The 14,097-nt window shown below is 39.5% G+C and overlaps 2 protein-coding genes across 2 annotated transcripts in view; one reads left to right on the top strand and one right to left on the bottom strand.

Moving 5' to 3' along the window:
• LOC144646334 (uncharacterized) overlaps window positions 1-11,187 on the bottom strand; it is a 49,202-nt gene extending 38,015 nt beyond the window's left edge. Inside the window, exons 1-5 of the mRNA XM_078505887.1 lie at window positions 10,983-11,187; window positions 8,850-8,917; window positions 7,104-7,613; window positions 6,481-6,540; window positions 5,404-5,484 (exon numbers count right to left, since the gene is read on the bottom strand). Coding sequence (XP_078362013.1) covers window positions 5,404-5,484; window positions 6,481-6,540; window positions 7,104-7,613; window positions 8,850-8,907 — 709 coding nt within the window. The 5' untranslated portion in view covers window positions 8,908-8,917; window positions 10,983-11,187. The remainder of the gene's footprint in view (window positions 1-5,403; window positions 5,485-6,480; window positions 6,541-7,103; window positions 7,614-8,849; window positions 8,918-10,982) is intronic.
• LOC144646338 (kelch-like protein 21) lies at window positions 1,796-5,681 on the top strand. Its single transcript, XM_078505891.1, has one exon. It carries the CDS (start codon window positions 2,251-2,253, stop codon window positions 4,198-4,200), a length of 1,950 nt encoding a protein of 649 aa, XP_078362017.1. The 5' UTR covers window positions 1,796-2,250; the 3' UTR covers window positions 4,201-5,681.
• Window positions 11,188-14,097: the final 2,910 nt, after the last annotated feature.

Here is a 14,097-nt window from a genome sequence, read left to right on the forward strand (position 1 = left end):
AAAAGCAGCCATAATAGATGTTTCAAAACAACTCTCGCCAGTCTTTTGAATCGAGAGGGCCAAGTTTTGGCTCGGTCAACAGGGACAACTTTTTCATATAAACGCTCGGCAAAAGATGTCTCAGGGAGAGGGTAACACTCCTACCAGGGACAGCTCTCTTCCATATACCTATTAAGAAGCTATTCTTCTTGTCATGTTTTTGAGTTTTCGACAATCAACATCTTCTCGGACGTTAATAGATAGTCAATACTTCGCCTTGGCTAGTTTTTCTTTTCTTACAAAATCTTCCGCCTAAAAGCACTCAGGAAGTTTTCGGTACTTGTTATTACTGGTCTGACAGAGCTCTCGAGAGCAGTTCCTCATACAAAAAACCTCAGATAAAAAGCAATATAGTCTTCAGGGTCACGTTGTTCGAAAGCCAATACAGTCAACTCTCTCTAAGACGGACACCGTCGGGACCGGCCCCAACTGTCCGTCTTATAGAGGTGTCCGCCTTATAGAGAGTCGAGGTAACGTGACACCAGAAATTTTGAGACGATAAAGCTAAACGGCTATGCACAACGAATACACGTCTGTTTTAGTCACTTACGTTAGCAAAACCTATAAAGTGGAACAAAAATAATATCAGAGATTCGACTTGTTTGTTAATAACAAACGGTGATACTGTAAGTAGAAAACTAAATCTACAAGTTTAAGCAGAGAAGTAATGCGTTTTAGCGGATTGTTTTTGGTAAATTTGGTATTCTAAAGGCGCTGACCTGCTATGCTATATGTCGATAACAAGTTTTGAAGAATTATTCACGAAAAATAACTTTTAGTGCCTGTCCGTTGGCGGTTTCAAGGTGTCCGTTGTCCGTCTTAGAGAGGTGTCCGTCTTACAGGGTGTTTTCTTACAGTAAAATGACTGAAAAACGACAGGGACCATAACCAGGTGTCCGTCTTATGGAGGTGTCCGTCTTATAGAGGTGTCCGTTAAGAGAGAGTTGACTGTAAACACTAACCCTGCAGGATTAAAAGTTGATCGAGAATTCAATTTCTCTTGTATAAAAACGTTTTTATTTCGTATGTATTGTGGAGTTTGAGATCAGTCGACGTCAAAACTGGAGGACAGAAAATATAAACAGAAAACCTCACTGAAAAGTTAAAGGTTGAAATCAAAATCCGCGCTAATCAGTTCAGGAGCTCAAAAGCTCCCGTAAAGTTTACGGGGGAAAATGACGTGATTTTCTCGGGCCCGAGAGTTTCGTGCGCTTTGAGAAACACCCGAAACCGTTTTCGGGGGCTTTACGGGACCGTTTTCGGGAACGAGAAGATTTCGGGACTTTTGAGAAACGCACGTCAGAGCCGTTTCGTTCCCGACCGCTAGCCAAGGGGCACGCAGGCGCTGGGAACGAGATTGTCGCCAATGATCATTTTAAAACCATTTTGACAGCGATATGTGTAACGCAACATAAACATCTCACTTGTCAGAACAGTGCCTCACGACGACACTGTACTACATATATATTCGGAACTTAAAGGCATAATTTACAGCGAGCGATGAAAATTTCCACGATGCGCCGAGTATTTTTCGTTTTTTTTTTTAGTGCGAGCAAATTTTCATTTTTGTAAACCAGAGAAAACAAAAAAAAACGTACGCCAATTTGTAGGCCGCGTTGATTTGCATTTCGATATGCGACCCGGCACGATTTCAAAACAAGTGATATCTTGGAATTTACAGTGCGTGTTAAGTTTTCTGAAACAGTAAAATAATTTGTTATTCAAGGCACAATTTGGGAAAAGTACACTCGAATCGACTCGAAACTGTTGTGACTTGTAACTGACATCGCAAAAGCACGAAATTTTTGTATGTCACGCAACGGCTGCGAAGGAGTCGACACGCAGTGCTTTTCGGAATCGCTTTGGTCAAAAAAAATTCAGGCTCTTCGCACTTTTACCTATCGTTTCCTGTCGTCTGAACCGTCTACGATTGATCGTTTTGGCATTTTGTTGTGTACTGCTGAATTGTCAATTTTCGTGGTTTCCGTTTTTCGGTACTCACAAGCGTTGGCTGATCGCCATATCGAATATTCAAAATCGACGTTTCCGCTTTCTCGCAAACAAAAGTCTCATTTGATTATTTACGTGCGATTACGATTACGCTTGATTACGCTTGGATACACTGCTATAATTTGTCTTGAATTTTCAGGAAAATATGAACATATAAACTGCTAGCTGAGAGGAGAAGTACATGTATCGATCAATCGTAGTATGGAAAGTCAGTTGGGTCCATTCGACATCACATTACTTGCCAAAGATGGAAAAGAGTTCAAGGCTCACAGACGTGTTTTGACAGAAGCGAGTCCTTTCTTCGCTAAGCTGCTGGAAAGTGACATGAAAGAAAACAGAGAGGGTGTTGTTCGTCTGGAAATGCTGACTAAATTGCTCATGAAAGGAATTCTGAGATTTATTTACACTGGTGATGTTCAGATATTGAGCGAAGAAAGTTCTAAAGAGCTGATCATGGCAGGAGATTATCTATTTCTTCCAGAACTGAAGGCAATTGCCGGAAGATTTCTTGAGCGCAGCACGACCACTTCAAATTGTATTTCGACGTATTACTTTGCAGAAAAATTTCGGTGTGAAGAGCTTGCAGCCAGAGCGAAAACATTTATACAATCAAACTTTGCCATTGTGGCCAAATCAGAAGAGTTTTTGAATCTGACGAGTCAGGAAGTCGAAGAATGGATTTCAAGTGATGAAATTGTCGTTAACGCGGAAGAAGTTGTTTTTAATATTATCCTTGGATGGATAGCAAAAGAGCGTGAGATGAGAAAAGGAAAATTTGAGGGGCTATTTCGTCACGTTCGACTAATATTTGCGTCGCGTGACTTTTTACTGAAAGAGCTCGTGACCAACGATCTCGTGCAGCAAAATGAGTCATGTATGAATCGCGTGACACAGGCCATTAATTGGATTGATAGATCAACTTACTTTGATCCTCCGTCACCGAAATCACCAAGAAAAACATATGAGTCAGATGCTTTAGTGGCATATGAAATGCACGGTGAGAGCGTAGCATGTTATATTCCTGATCAAGACAAGTGGTATCAGCTACCCGATATAGATTGGAATTATGGGCTAAAGGTGTCATCTTGTGATGGCAAACTCTATGCCATTTCGTATGATCTCAGTGGGACAGAGCGTTATCAGCCTCTTTTTGACAATTGGGTTTCATTAGAATGGGCTGATGGTTCTGAATTACTGGAGGTAAATAGAGTCCAGGAACTCTGTATGTGTTATGTAATATCTAGTATTCTATGGGCCAGTGGCGAGATTTTTGTTGTGTGGAGCGACATTCAACTCGATGGCAAACCCCTATTTTTGAAATACAACTTGGAGTCACACTCATGGAAAATTCTACCATTATCGTATTTGGTGGGAAAACCTGGAGTGTGTGCCGTGGCTTTCAACAAATACATTTATTTTGTTGGTGGTTATGGAGGTAATTTTTATCAGCAAATTCCGTTAAGTGACGCTGCAAGATTTGACACTGTAAGTAACACATGGGAAGAGATAGCTGCAATGCAAGAGGCGAGAATTTTTGCGTTTGGTGCAGCTGCAAATAAAAAACTTTACATCGCTGGTGGAACTGGATCCGGAACTTGTAGAACATCGCTAAGAAGCTGCGAAGTGTATAATGAGTTTACAAACGAATGGTGCTTTATTGCAAGTTTAACAGTTGGTCGCCACAGTGGCAGTATGGTGTGTGTTGATGGTACACTGTATGTCCTAGGTGGTCGATGCCCTGGTTATCCTGTAAATGACGTGTACTCAGTTGAATGCTATGACAGTAAAAAAGACGAATGGCGCGTGAAGACCAAGATAACCTTTCCTATTAGTGTATGGAAGGTTGAAGCTTGTTCTGCACGAGTCTGTATTGGGAAACTTAAGGCTTGTTCTGAAGAAGAAGAAGAAGAAGAAGAAGAAGAAGAAGAAGAAGAAGAAGGAGGAGGAGAAGAAGAAGAAGAAGAAGAAGAAGAAGAAGAAGAAGGAGAAGGAGAAGGAGAAGGAGAAGGAGAAGGAGAAGGAGAAGAAGAACAAGAACAAGAACAAGAACAAGAAGAAGAACAAGAACAAGAACAAGAAGAAGGACAAGAACAAGAAAAAGAAGAAAAAGAAAAAGAACGACAAGTCAAAAACTGTTGCAGCATCACGTGATCAAATGTATGTGCAAACCGCTTAGGCAAGAAGATACATACAAAATAAGTTAATAATGTGGCAGAATTTTAAGGACTTTAACGCTGCCAATTAGGTAGCGTATAAAGTGCAGTAAAAACCCGCAAGTAAGAACCTGCATTTTTCTCAATTTAACCTAAACAAGTTCTTAGGTACATAAAACTAAGTAGCTCAAATTTAGGCTATTTAGATTTTTAATAAGTTCTTATTTTATCTAAAGAAAAATATACATTATTGCTAATAGAATTTTTAGTGGTATTCAGCCTTTTCCCTTTGAAATTTGCATATCATTTTATTTAAGCAATTGTTTAAAGTGAAACTGATAAAGGCTGGTTTTCACTATCGACGCAACCACAAGCACAAGCATAAGTATTTTGTTCCAATTTAACGAACGTCGACATATATCGTTTGGAACAGGAATAGGGAGACGATGTTTACTAATTACAAGGCTCAATGCTAAGACGCGGGGGAATCTGGAACGAGGGTTTTTACTGGGCGGAAACGGCCAGACGTCGTGAATTTCCTTGTGCTTATGCGGTGTTTCGTTTTCACACTGCATAACGCGAACAAAATGTAAAGCGCAAGCACAAGTGGAAAAATTCTGATTCTTGTGCTTGTGATTGCACTTCTGCTTCTGCTTGCGTCGAGGTGCAATGACGGTGAAATGAGAGCCGTTATTCTTGCGTCTGTGCTTGCGCTTGTGATGCGTCGCTGTAAACGCCAGGTTTAAGGCTCCTAAGTCTCTTCAAACAGCATCCAGAATGTCGACCTATCTTATTTCTTAATAAGATTTTTTATCCATTTTAGAAAATAAGAGTCTACCGTAAATGATCAGTTAAGCGCCGCGGCGCTTTAGCCCTAGATCCAGGACAATGACAGCTTTCAATGAAAGAGCAAAACTTGTGGGTTTAGGGTTAGGTTAGTTTTACGGAAAAGAAGGGAAAGAGAAGCTAGAAGGATAGAACGCGGGCGATTCAAGCGATCGTGATCGCCCTAATCGCCGCAGACGTTAGCGATCGTGAATAAAGTTCCCATAAAATCGCCCCGATCACATGAAAACTTTTTGAACCGACAGAGGCGATAGAAGCGATCGGGGTGATTATCATGATGGATTAGCTTAATCGTGCTTCGAACAACCCGGACCAGTATTGTAGTTGGTAGGTTTGATTATTTTGAGCTACTCACCTAGCTCGACCCAGCCTCCCCCTGTTTGTAGAAGACTGATAACATTTCCCATTTGGGGATCTCGGACTACTTTAGCTGCGCCTAAGGAAAAATAACCGAAAAATAAAATATGAGTTAGAGAGCTAAAAAATAATAATTCACATTAAATAGGTTGTATTGTTTGTTGACGAGGCCCTAAGCGCCAACTTGGCGCCAGGGGACAGGTGAAGGTGAATTGCCTGTTGACAACTCACTAAAAATAAAAATAAAAATAAACGACAGAAGAAATTAAACAAAAAGGCCAAAAAAAACGATAGTCAAATGGTTTGTTATGATGGTTGTATGTTAGACCAGCCATTGTAGGCTACACGGTTTCCTCTTTTCAAGTTCAAACAACATCTTGCCAGTGATATTTGTAAGATTTGGAGTTTACACTGGTAATTGCTCTAGTTATCATTTAACGCCTTTCTTTGACCGTTATATCAACACAAAAATTATTTTTACTTGTTGAGAGAATTTCATGACCGGGGGGGATACACCCTATAATGGCCTATACGGGGAGGCTCCGCCCGAAAGGGGTACCTTTTTCATGCTTCAGGTATATAAAAGGGTAGGGATTTCACAAGTTTAGATATATGAAAGGGTAGGGATATCGGTCATTTAGGTATTTAAAAGGGATTTCAATTAAAATATTTCGAACAGACGCACCTTATGGCCGTAACATTTAAATTTATTAAACGCTACATAAAAATGGCATTAAGACATCATGTTTTACGCCTCATGTCTTTTAGGTATATGAAAGGGGTACCTTTTTGTAGTTTTTAAGGGGATTTTTTGTAGGGATTTTTCAGTAAAAGGTATATGAATGGGGTGCCTTTTCAGTCAAAATGGTATATAAAAGGATAAGGGGTTGGACCTCGGGGCGGAGCCTCCCCGTACAAAATGTTTTTGAGTAGCCTCCCCCCCCCGGAATTTCATGACATATGGGCACTGTTTTATCTTTGTGATCGGTTCTGTTACATAGTCCATACACCCCAGTTTTAACTGTGCTAGATCAATCAAACTAAGAGTGATCAAGAAAAAAAGTGTACTTTATACCTTTGAAAGCAGAGTTCTGACGGTTGAAAGCCCAGTTAAAGTCCGCTGAATAGTTCACCGCTGTGAATGAATGACATTAAAATTGTGTTAAAATGCATTTCGACCATTTTTACTGTCAGAGAGACAACTTATAAAGCCGCCATAGTTCGCAAAAATCAACGTATATGTATATCGAAAGACAGTTCTTTGTTCTCCCTAGTTATTTACAGCTTTTCAACGTATATGTATCAGTTTATGAATTTAATTTAGCCTTATTAAAGTGGAAGCAATTGGCAATCTTCAGTAATTATTTTGCTGCACGTTTGAAAAAAGAAAAGTCGTGGAATGGGACAGGAAAGTGTCCATATGCCTGAGGAGGGAAGGGGTGTAAGAAATATAAAACTCTCATAGGGGGTGCCCACTAGCTACGGCCAGTTACCTAGCTGTAAAAGGAGAATAGAGAAAAAAGACAGAGAAGAACCGCATTCCCAGAAGTTTCTTCTTCCCACTATACCCAGTCAGTCAGTCAGTCAGTCAGTTATTAAGTCAGTCAGTCAGTCAGTCAGTCAGTCAGTCAGTCAGTCAGTCAGTCAGTCAGTATCAGTCAGTCACTATCAGTCACATCTCACTATACCGTGACATACCTGGCGTGACTTCCAGTTCACAAAAATAACCAGTGTATCCGCTTTTCTTGGGACACAAGCACATATTGAAGTCACACACTCCGCCATTGAGACAATCGTCTTTTTTTAAACAAGATGTTCTCTCTTCGCAAACTGGTCCAGTAAAACTGTCACGACATTTACAAAAGAACGCATCTTTCACGTAAGGATCGCTTTTACATAACCCTCCATTCAAGCAATAACCAAGCGCGTGACAGGGCTCTTTTCTTTCGCAGAAAACCCCCTCAAATCGACCATCGCTTACTGTATGCTGGTTACAGTTGCAGAAAGTTCTGTTTGTTTGTAGGTCCAACACGCATGTACCATTGTTAATGCAACTAAAGTCGTTGCATTGAATCTTGGCTTCGCAGTTTGGGCCTGTGTAACCATAGTCGCATACACAACTATGGTGCAAGCAGCTTCCTCCATTTTGGCATTGCTCGTCACTGGAACAGATAGCCCAGAACCTTCCAGAGTCCGAAACTGCCGTCTCTAAAGAAATTAAAACAAACAAGCTTAACTGATCTATCAGTCTGTTAGTTCTTCAGTCCTTCCGTCTGTCTGTCTGTCTGTCTGTCTGTCTGTCTGTCTGTATGCCTGTCTGTCATCATCAGCATTAACTTTATTTGAGTGTCAGGAACTTTAAGTGTGCCTTATAGGAGGCCCACTACTCAGTCAGCCAGTCAGTCAGCCAGCCAGCCAGGCAGTCAGCCAGCCAGTCAGCCAGCCAGTCATTCATTCACTCGGTCAGTCAGTGGAGCAGTCAGTCAGTCAGTCAGTCAGTCAGTCAGTCAGTCAGTCAGTCAGTCAGTCAGTCAGTCAGTCAGTCAATTTTTCAGTCAGTCAGTCAGTCAGTCAGTCAGCCAACCAGAAAAAGTTATCCTATCCTATCCTATCCTATCCTATCCTATCCTATCCTATGCCATCCTATCCTATCCTATCCTATCCTATCCTATCCTATGCCATCCTATCCTATCCTATCCTATCCTATCCTATCCTATGCCATCCTATCCTATCCTATCCTATCCTATGCCATCCCATCCCATCCCATCCTATCCTATCCTATCCTATCCTATCCTATCCTATCCTATCCTATGCCATCCTATGCCATCCTATCCCATCCTATCCTATCCTATCCCATCCCATCCCATCCTATCCTATCCTATCCTATCCTATCCTATCCTATCCTATCCTATCCTATCCTATCCCATCCCATCCCATCCCATCCTATCCTATCCTATCCTATCCCATCCCATCCCATCCCATCCCATCCCATCCCATCCCATCCCATCCCATCCTATCCCATCCCATCCCATCCCATCCCATCCTATCCTTTCCTATCCTATCCCATCCCATCCCATCCCATCCCATCCCATCCCATCCCATCCCATCCTATCCTATCCTATCCCATCCCATCCCATGTCATGGACAATACAGACTATATAAGGAGGCCAATGAAAAGACGTTATATCTTTTCAGCTGTATCGTAGTGGCTGATCCTGCATTGTTTCTTCTGGCGCTACAACATACCATTTACTAAAGTTATGTGGGCAGCAATGTGGGCATGGAATTGAACAGACCCGCGAGAACCAACATAACAATGCTTCCTTGTACCATACTGTGAATATTTCAAGCCATACCATTCAAAAGTATAAAAACTAGATAAAATCGGTTCCGGTGCCCGGTTTTTGGCCACCCGCCCCCCCCCCACAAAACTAGCATACTAACCAATCACAGTGAAGAGAACAAACAAAAAGAACCAAAAGCCACAGCAAATGCTTCTCATTATAAACAAACTGCAACGAAGGAAAAAGAACGATAAGTACGGGTGATGGTTTGGTTATGGATTCAAGCGCATACAAGTGTGTACTTCGTAAACAACTCTGAAAAATACAAACCATATTTCCTAAAAGACCTAAAACGAAAGTCTTAAATGACTTCTCGCAACCGTCAAGTAAACTTGGACGTGAAATTTGAGAAGGGAGGATAGTTTAAACCTCCAAGTTTGAAAGCATTAACATCAAACTTAGATTGCGTTTATTGTTGTAGAAAATACTGTATAATTTTGGGATTAGGTGCTATCTTAGTTGCTATTATTGTTATTTTACAACGGACGGTATTTTTAATATCTATTTTTAAAGAGATTACGAGGATTTCATACGATTAGGGCCGTGGCAAACGTGAACACATTGTTGCTCGTGATGTTACTTGGGTGAGCACACGGGCAAAATAAATGTTTTGTTTCCATACAGTGCAAAGGGGAAATGATTTTTTTTGGACACAAAATGATTCCAAAAAAATCAGAAACATTTTTTGTGTCCTGGACAGAAATTTTGTGCCCGCAAGGAATGTTGCGCGCGCAGGCAAACAGGGAAACATTCGTGTCCGCAATATTGTGCACTCGTTTGCGACCGCTGTACAGTTACAGTTGTTTATTTGACAAGAAGGCCCATTATATCAGTGTCAACATCATCGATGTTGCAAATGGACGTTAAAAGGTTTCCGAAAATGTTATTATTGTCGCCAATGGGTTTGTTTGTTTATATTTTCGAGCTTAATTGCGAAACTGAAATAGTATAGAAAATAAAAAATCTCGTTTGTGAATTGGTTTACTTTGTGTAGCTAGCTAGATAAAAGCCACTGGCGAAATATAAAGCTTAGTAGAAGTGAGATTACTGAATTTAATGCATTTAAATTTATCTATTTTTCCTAGAGAATTCATAACAATTTCATATGGAATAAGGGTATGTCCTTGAAGGAATTCTTCACCAGAATTTTGATCTTCTATTAATCATTATTTAAAAAAACCTACAAATAATTAGACATGCCAAGCTATAAAATATTTTTTCAGGACGTTTTTGGCTTGGTTTCTTTAAATTAATAATATAAAAATCACGCCGACCGATGAAATAGAATCGCAGACGGCTTAAAAAAATCAAAAATTCTCTGATTAATTGGCTTTCCGACTCAGCATCTTATGATCACCCTTATCAAAATGAAAAGCCCTTACCTTTGAAAAAGAAATATTTTTCACTCAGTGCCGTTTTGGAAACCAGTTTCAGCTATGTAAAGTAGCAAAAAGGCCAAACGAAGTACAAATAAGACTGACAGAAGTCCACAAATGCCATATTGACTTGTCGAAAGTACGTCACCGCGTTTTTGGCTTTTTATTATTAACTCTGATATAAGCTGCAAAACGGAAATAATCTACTACAATCGGAATACTCGGCAACACAAACACAAAGAATGTTTAAATGACCAAAATGTTTTTCGTCAAGAGCTGTTGGACTTAAACTGATAGTTAATCATGATTGTTTTTTTCTGCATTTCTCTTCGATTTGAATGGAAATTTAGCGAGCTGTAAAAGTGACAGATAGTTTGATCATGAATTGTGTTTTCCTTACGCAGATGTCCCATTTGCCTTTTGTACACCACATCAAAGAACATGAAAGAAACCTTTTCACGAATAGAGAGGTGTCAACTCAGCTTTCTTTCTTCAAATGCGTCTATCGCATCAAAGTAAATGCGAGTCAAAAGTACAGTACCCATACAAAAAAGACGTTATAAATAAAACGATAGTCTTTAAAGAGAATGCATGAGGCGAAATAGTTGAATGAGGATTTTAACTCAAAATTTAAGGGCCGTTTTTATTAATTAAAAAGCCTCGTTCGTTTAAGAAAGACGTTTATTTGACACCTCGGCAGCTGTTTAATTCTAACTCTTCATGTTGCATTACACTTTAGTCTAAAATGGTGTTGCTTTTCGTCGATGAAAGTTATCCTGTTTTGAGTTACAAAAAGACTTAGTTTAGCTATCATCTTTCAACAATTCTAGGTGAGTATAGTAAATAAAGGTACTTACATTGAGGGAAGTCACATCCAGTTTCGTATTTGGATAGATTTTGAATTAGCTCTTCTCGCTACCTCTATGTTTATTTATTCCTTTTCGATAACACCTATGTTGCTCGTAAATCTCAGGGCATTGTTTCTTGGGATTATTTAAAGGCTATTACAGCCAATCGCGAGGCACGCAGCAAACGGCTATATGTGGTCTTAAATCACGAAGGGGTTATAGATATAATAGCTGATATAACCTCGTGAGAAGAAAATTACCTTCGCCAGCAGGTCGACAGTTTGTCAATAACCGTCCAATTACTGGTAACAGCCATGCGCAAAACGCCTGTCATGACGTCATTACGCCGAGTCTTAAATGGCCCAGGACAGCTGCGTGTCAGTTTTAAATTTGTTTTATGGCAGAATTAAAATTACCTAGAACAAATTTTATTTTAAAAAAGGGTTTCAGCTGTTCTTAATAATACAACATCAAAACTCAATTAAGCACTGAATATTAGAAGCACAGTATTAATTAAGTTAAATTAGTTCTAAGAGTTTTTTTATTATTAATTTGTTGGTATGTCAGGGTACTATCGATGAGTTTCTTTATTTATGTCGGTGTACAATAGTTTTTTGACAACGTTTCAATGACAAGGAAAAAACATGACATCTACGCCGAAATTAAAACAAGAGTTCAATACAGAAGTAATTAATCGTTTCTCTCTTATTTGGCAAGAATTTTTCTATGGATTTCTGCGCAAGTGCTGAACCGAAAGAATTCTGAAGTTTTAGGTCAAAGTCTGTACAACATTTCATAATATTATCATATTATACAATGCTGATGCTATATCAGTTTTGATTAGATTAAAGCACTATCTTGTTATAAAAATCTTGATTCGGAGTAAAATTAAATACTCTAAATAAATGGAAATTTACTGTGGCAGCTTCCACATGGTGGCTTTTCCGATCCCATTTATTCCAGATCGAATTGGAATTTAATAAAGCTGGTTTTTGTGGAGAGGACAAAACCGGAGAACCCGGAGAAAAACCCTCGGAGCAAGGACGAGAACCAACAACAAACTCAACCCACATATGGCCGAAGCCCTGTTAGGGTAAATTCCGACAAGCGACTCGGCATTTAAAAATAGCAACATGGAAAAAGTAAAATGGCGACGAACGACAAGACTTTTATTGAAATAGCGACAGCGAAGGAAATAATTAAATAAGAGCACTACGGCGAATCTGTCGTTTTTTTAAATGTTCGACGGCAAACCTGATGTAGTCACAAATCCCCTGCGTCATCAATCTCTATTGTTTTACCTTACCGTGAGAGGTGGGGGATGCAGGGCATGCTTTTAGGTCCCGCAGATTTAACTGGCACAAAGCTATCAAGTCGAAAAGTGGATAAATACAAACAGTCAAAAATTTTCTTTGCTTGCTATTTCGCTATGAAGGGTACAAGGTGACAGATCCTTATTCGTTACGCCTGTGGCTGATCAAGAAGTTACAAATTCAATAAAAAAAGTTGAAAAGAACAAACTCAGCTAAACTAATGAGGGTTTGCATTAGAGTGGGAGAGCGGGAAGGCTGCTGTTATAATCACTAAGCTGGCAACCAACTAACGCTTCACCCTGATAAAGCATAGCAAAGTTAAGGAAATACAACAAGAAAAAACAGATGTCATTTCAGCCGAGCGAGATCAAACCCACCTTTGAAAAATTGACAGTGAACGCCTAAAACAGCAGACAGCAGACCAAAAATAATTGCCCGTCGAGGTCGAGAAATCGGTGGAGAAATGTTTTGCGATGGAGAATTTTTGATCAGTTGTGAACACGTCGTTTTTTAATTAATCTGTCAAAGAATTAAATTATATTAAGTCTAACACCTCCTTTAAAATACACGAAAAACTTCTGCTCTGTGTACTTAGTTCTGACGTCGTTTTTTATTTGGTCAAATAATTTATATTAAAACATGCACTTTTCTTACTGCGATAAGTCCCCGAAAAACTACTGCTTAGAGTCAAGTCGTTTTTAACTTGGTCGAAAAAATTAAAACACCGTTAAGTTTTTTATGGGAAATTTAAAGATGATTTCCAGTCCGTACTGCGCAGACTCGGGGTTTGTTTACGTTTTTGTTTTGAATTCGTTAAAACGTTACACTTCGGTGACAGCATACATGACGTTTTTTTAGTCCGCCATTACAGTTCGTTTCGTTCAAGAAGTTCCGATGAGCTAAAACGTCGGTTTGAAATAGCGTCAAGGTTCTTCTACTCGTTATTATTTGTTCTGCAAGGATATCTGGCGTTAATAATGAAGAAAAAGGTAAGTTTGTCGCGGAATTTTTAGTTTTGCTTGTAATCATTCCCTTCGTGTGGGCTCAATAAACATTGCAGCCGAGATTGCGCAGTACGGACTGGAATTCATCTTTAAAGTGCCCGAGAAACGCAGTTGCTTTGTGTACCTAATTTAGTCACGTCGTTTTTAATTGGTTGAGACAATAAAAATATTAACTGCCTTTTTAAAATACCGGAGAAAGTTCTGCTCTGTGTATCTATTGGTACTCACCTATTGTGTTTTAAAGTTAGGCACGTCGTGTTTTTATTAAAAATAAGGCTTTAAATCGCCCAAAAAGGACACTTAACTTTATATAACGTTGTAAAATTCATTAACTATTCATGAGGGTGCAAACCAATCCCAGCACTGTATTCAGATCACATGTACACAACTATAAACCCCAATACAAATCAAACAATAGAATTAACTTTTGATACAGACTCCTGCTCAGCTAATTAGTATTCGTTTACTTTTGATACAGATCTCTACTGATTCGCATAACAAAACTTCGCATTCAATTTATTGTTTTCATTTCACAAGTAGAATAAAATATTCGTGTCCGATCTGTATGGGCGTATACAATGGCTCACCTATCGGCTCGCCATTGTATACGCCCATACAGATCTCCCGCTCATATTTTATCTACTACTAAAAACGATGTTCCGACACCACGAACCAAAAGTCGTTTCGTTCCCTCTGTCAATTCCTGCAATTCTTAGCCCCCCCCCCCCCCCCATTTCATAAATTCCCCGATTACTAGAACCAATCCTGGTTTCCTTTGGAGGTTCAAGACATCGGATTCCACTCTAT

The sequence above is a fragment of the Oculina patagonica genome, chromosome 3, assembly GCF_052425735.1.
Source record: "Oculina patagonica isolate OP01 chromosome 3, crgOcupat, whole genome shotgun sequence".
NCBI lineage: Eukaryota > Metazoa > Cnidaria > Anthozoa > Scleractinia > Oculinidae > Oculina > Oculina patagonica.

Coding starts and splice junctions, on each gene's coding strand:
- LOC144646338 (XM_078505891.1), top strand. CDS start 2,251: ATGGAAAGTCAGTTGGGTCCATTCGACATCACATTACTTGCCAAAGAT.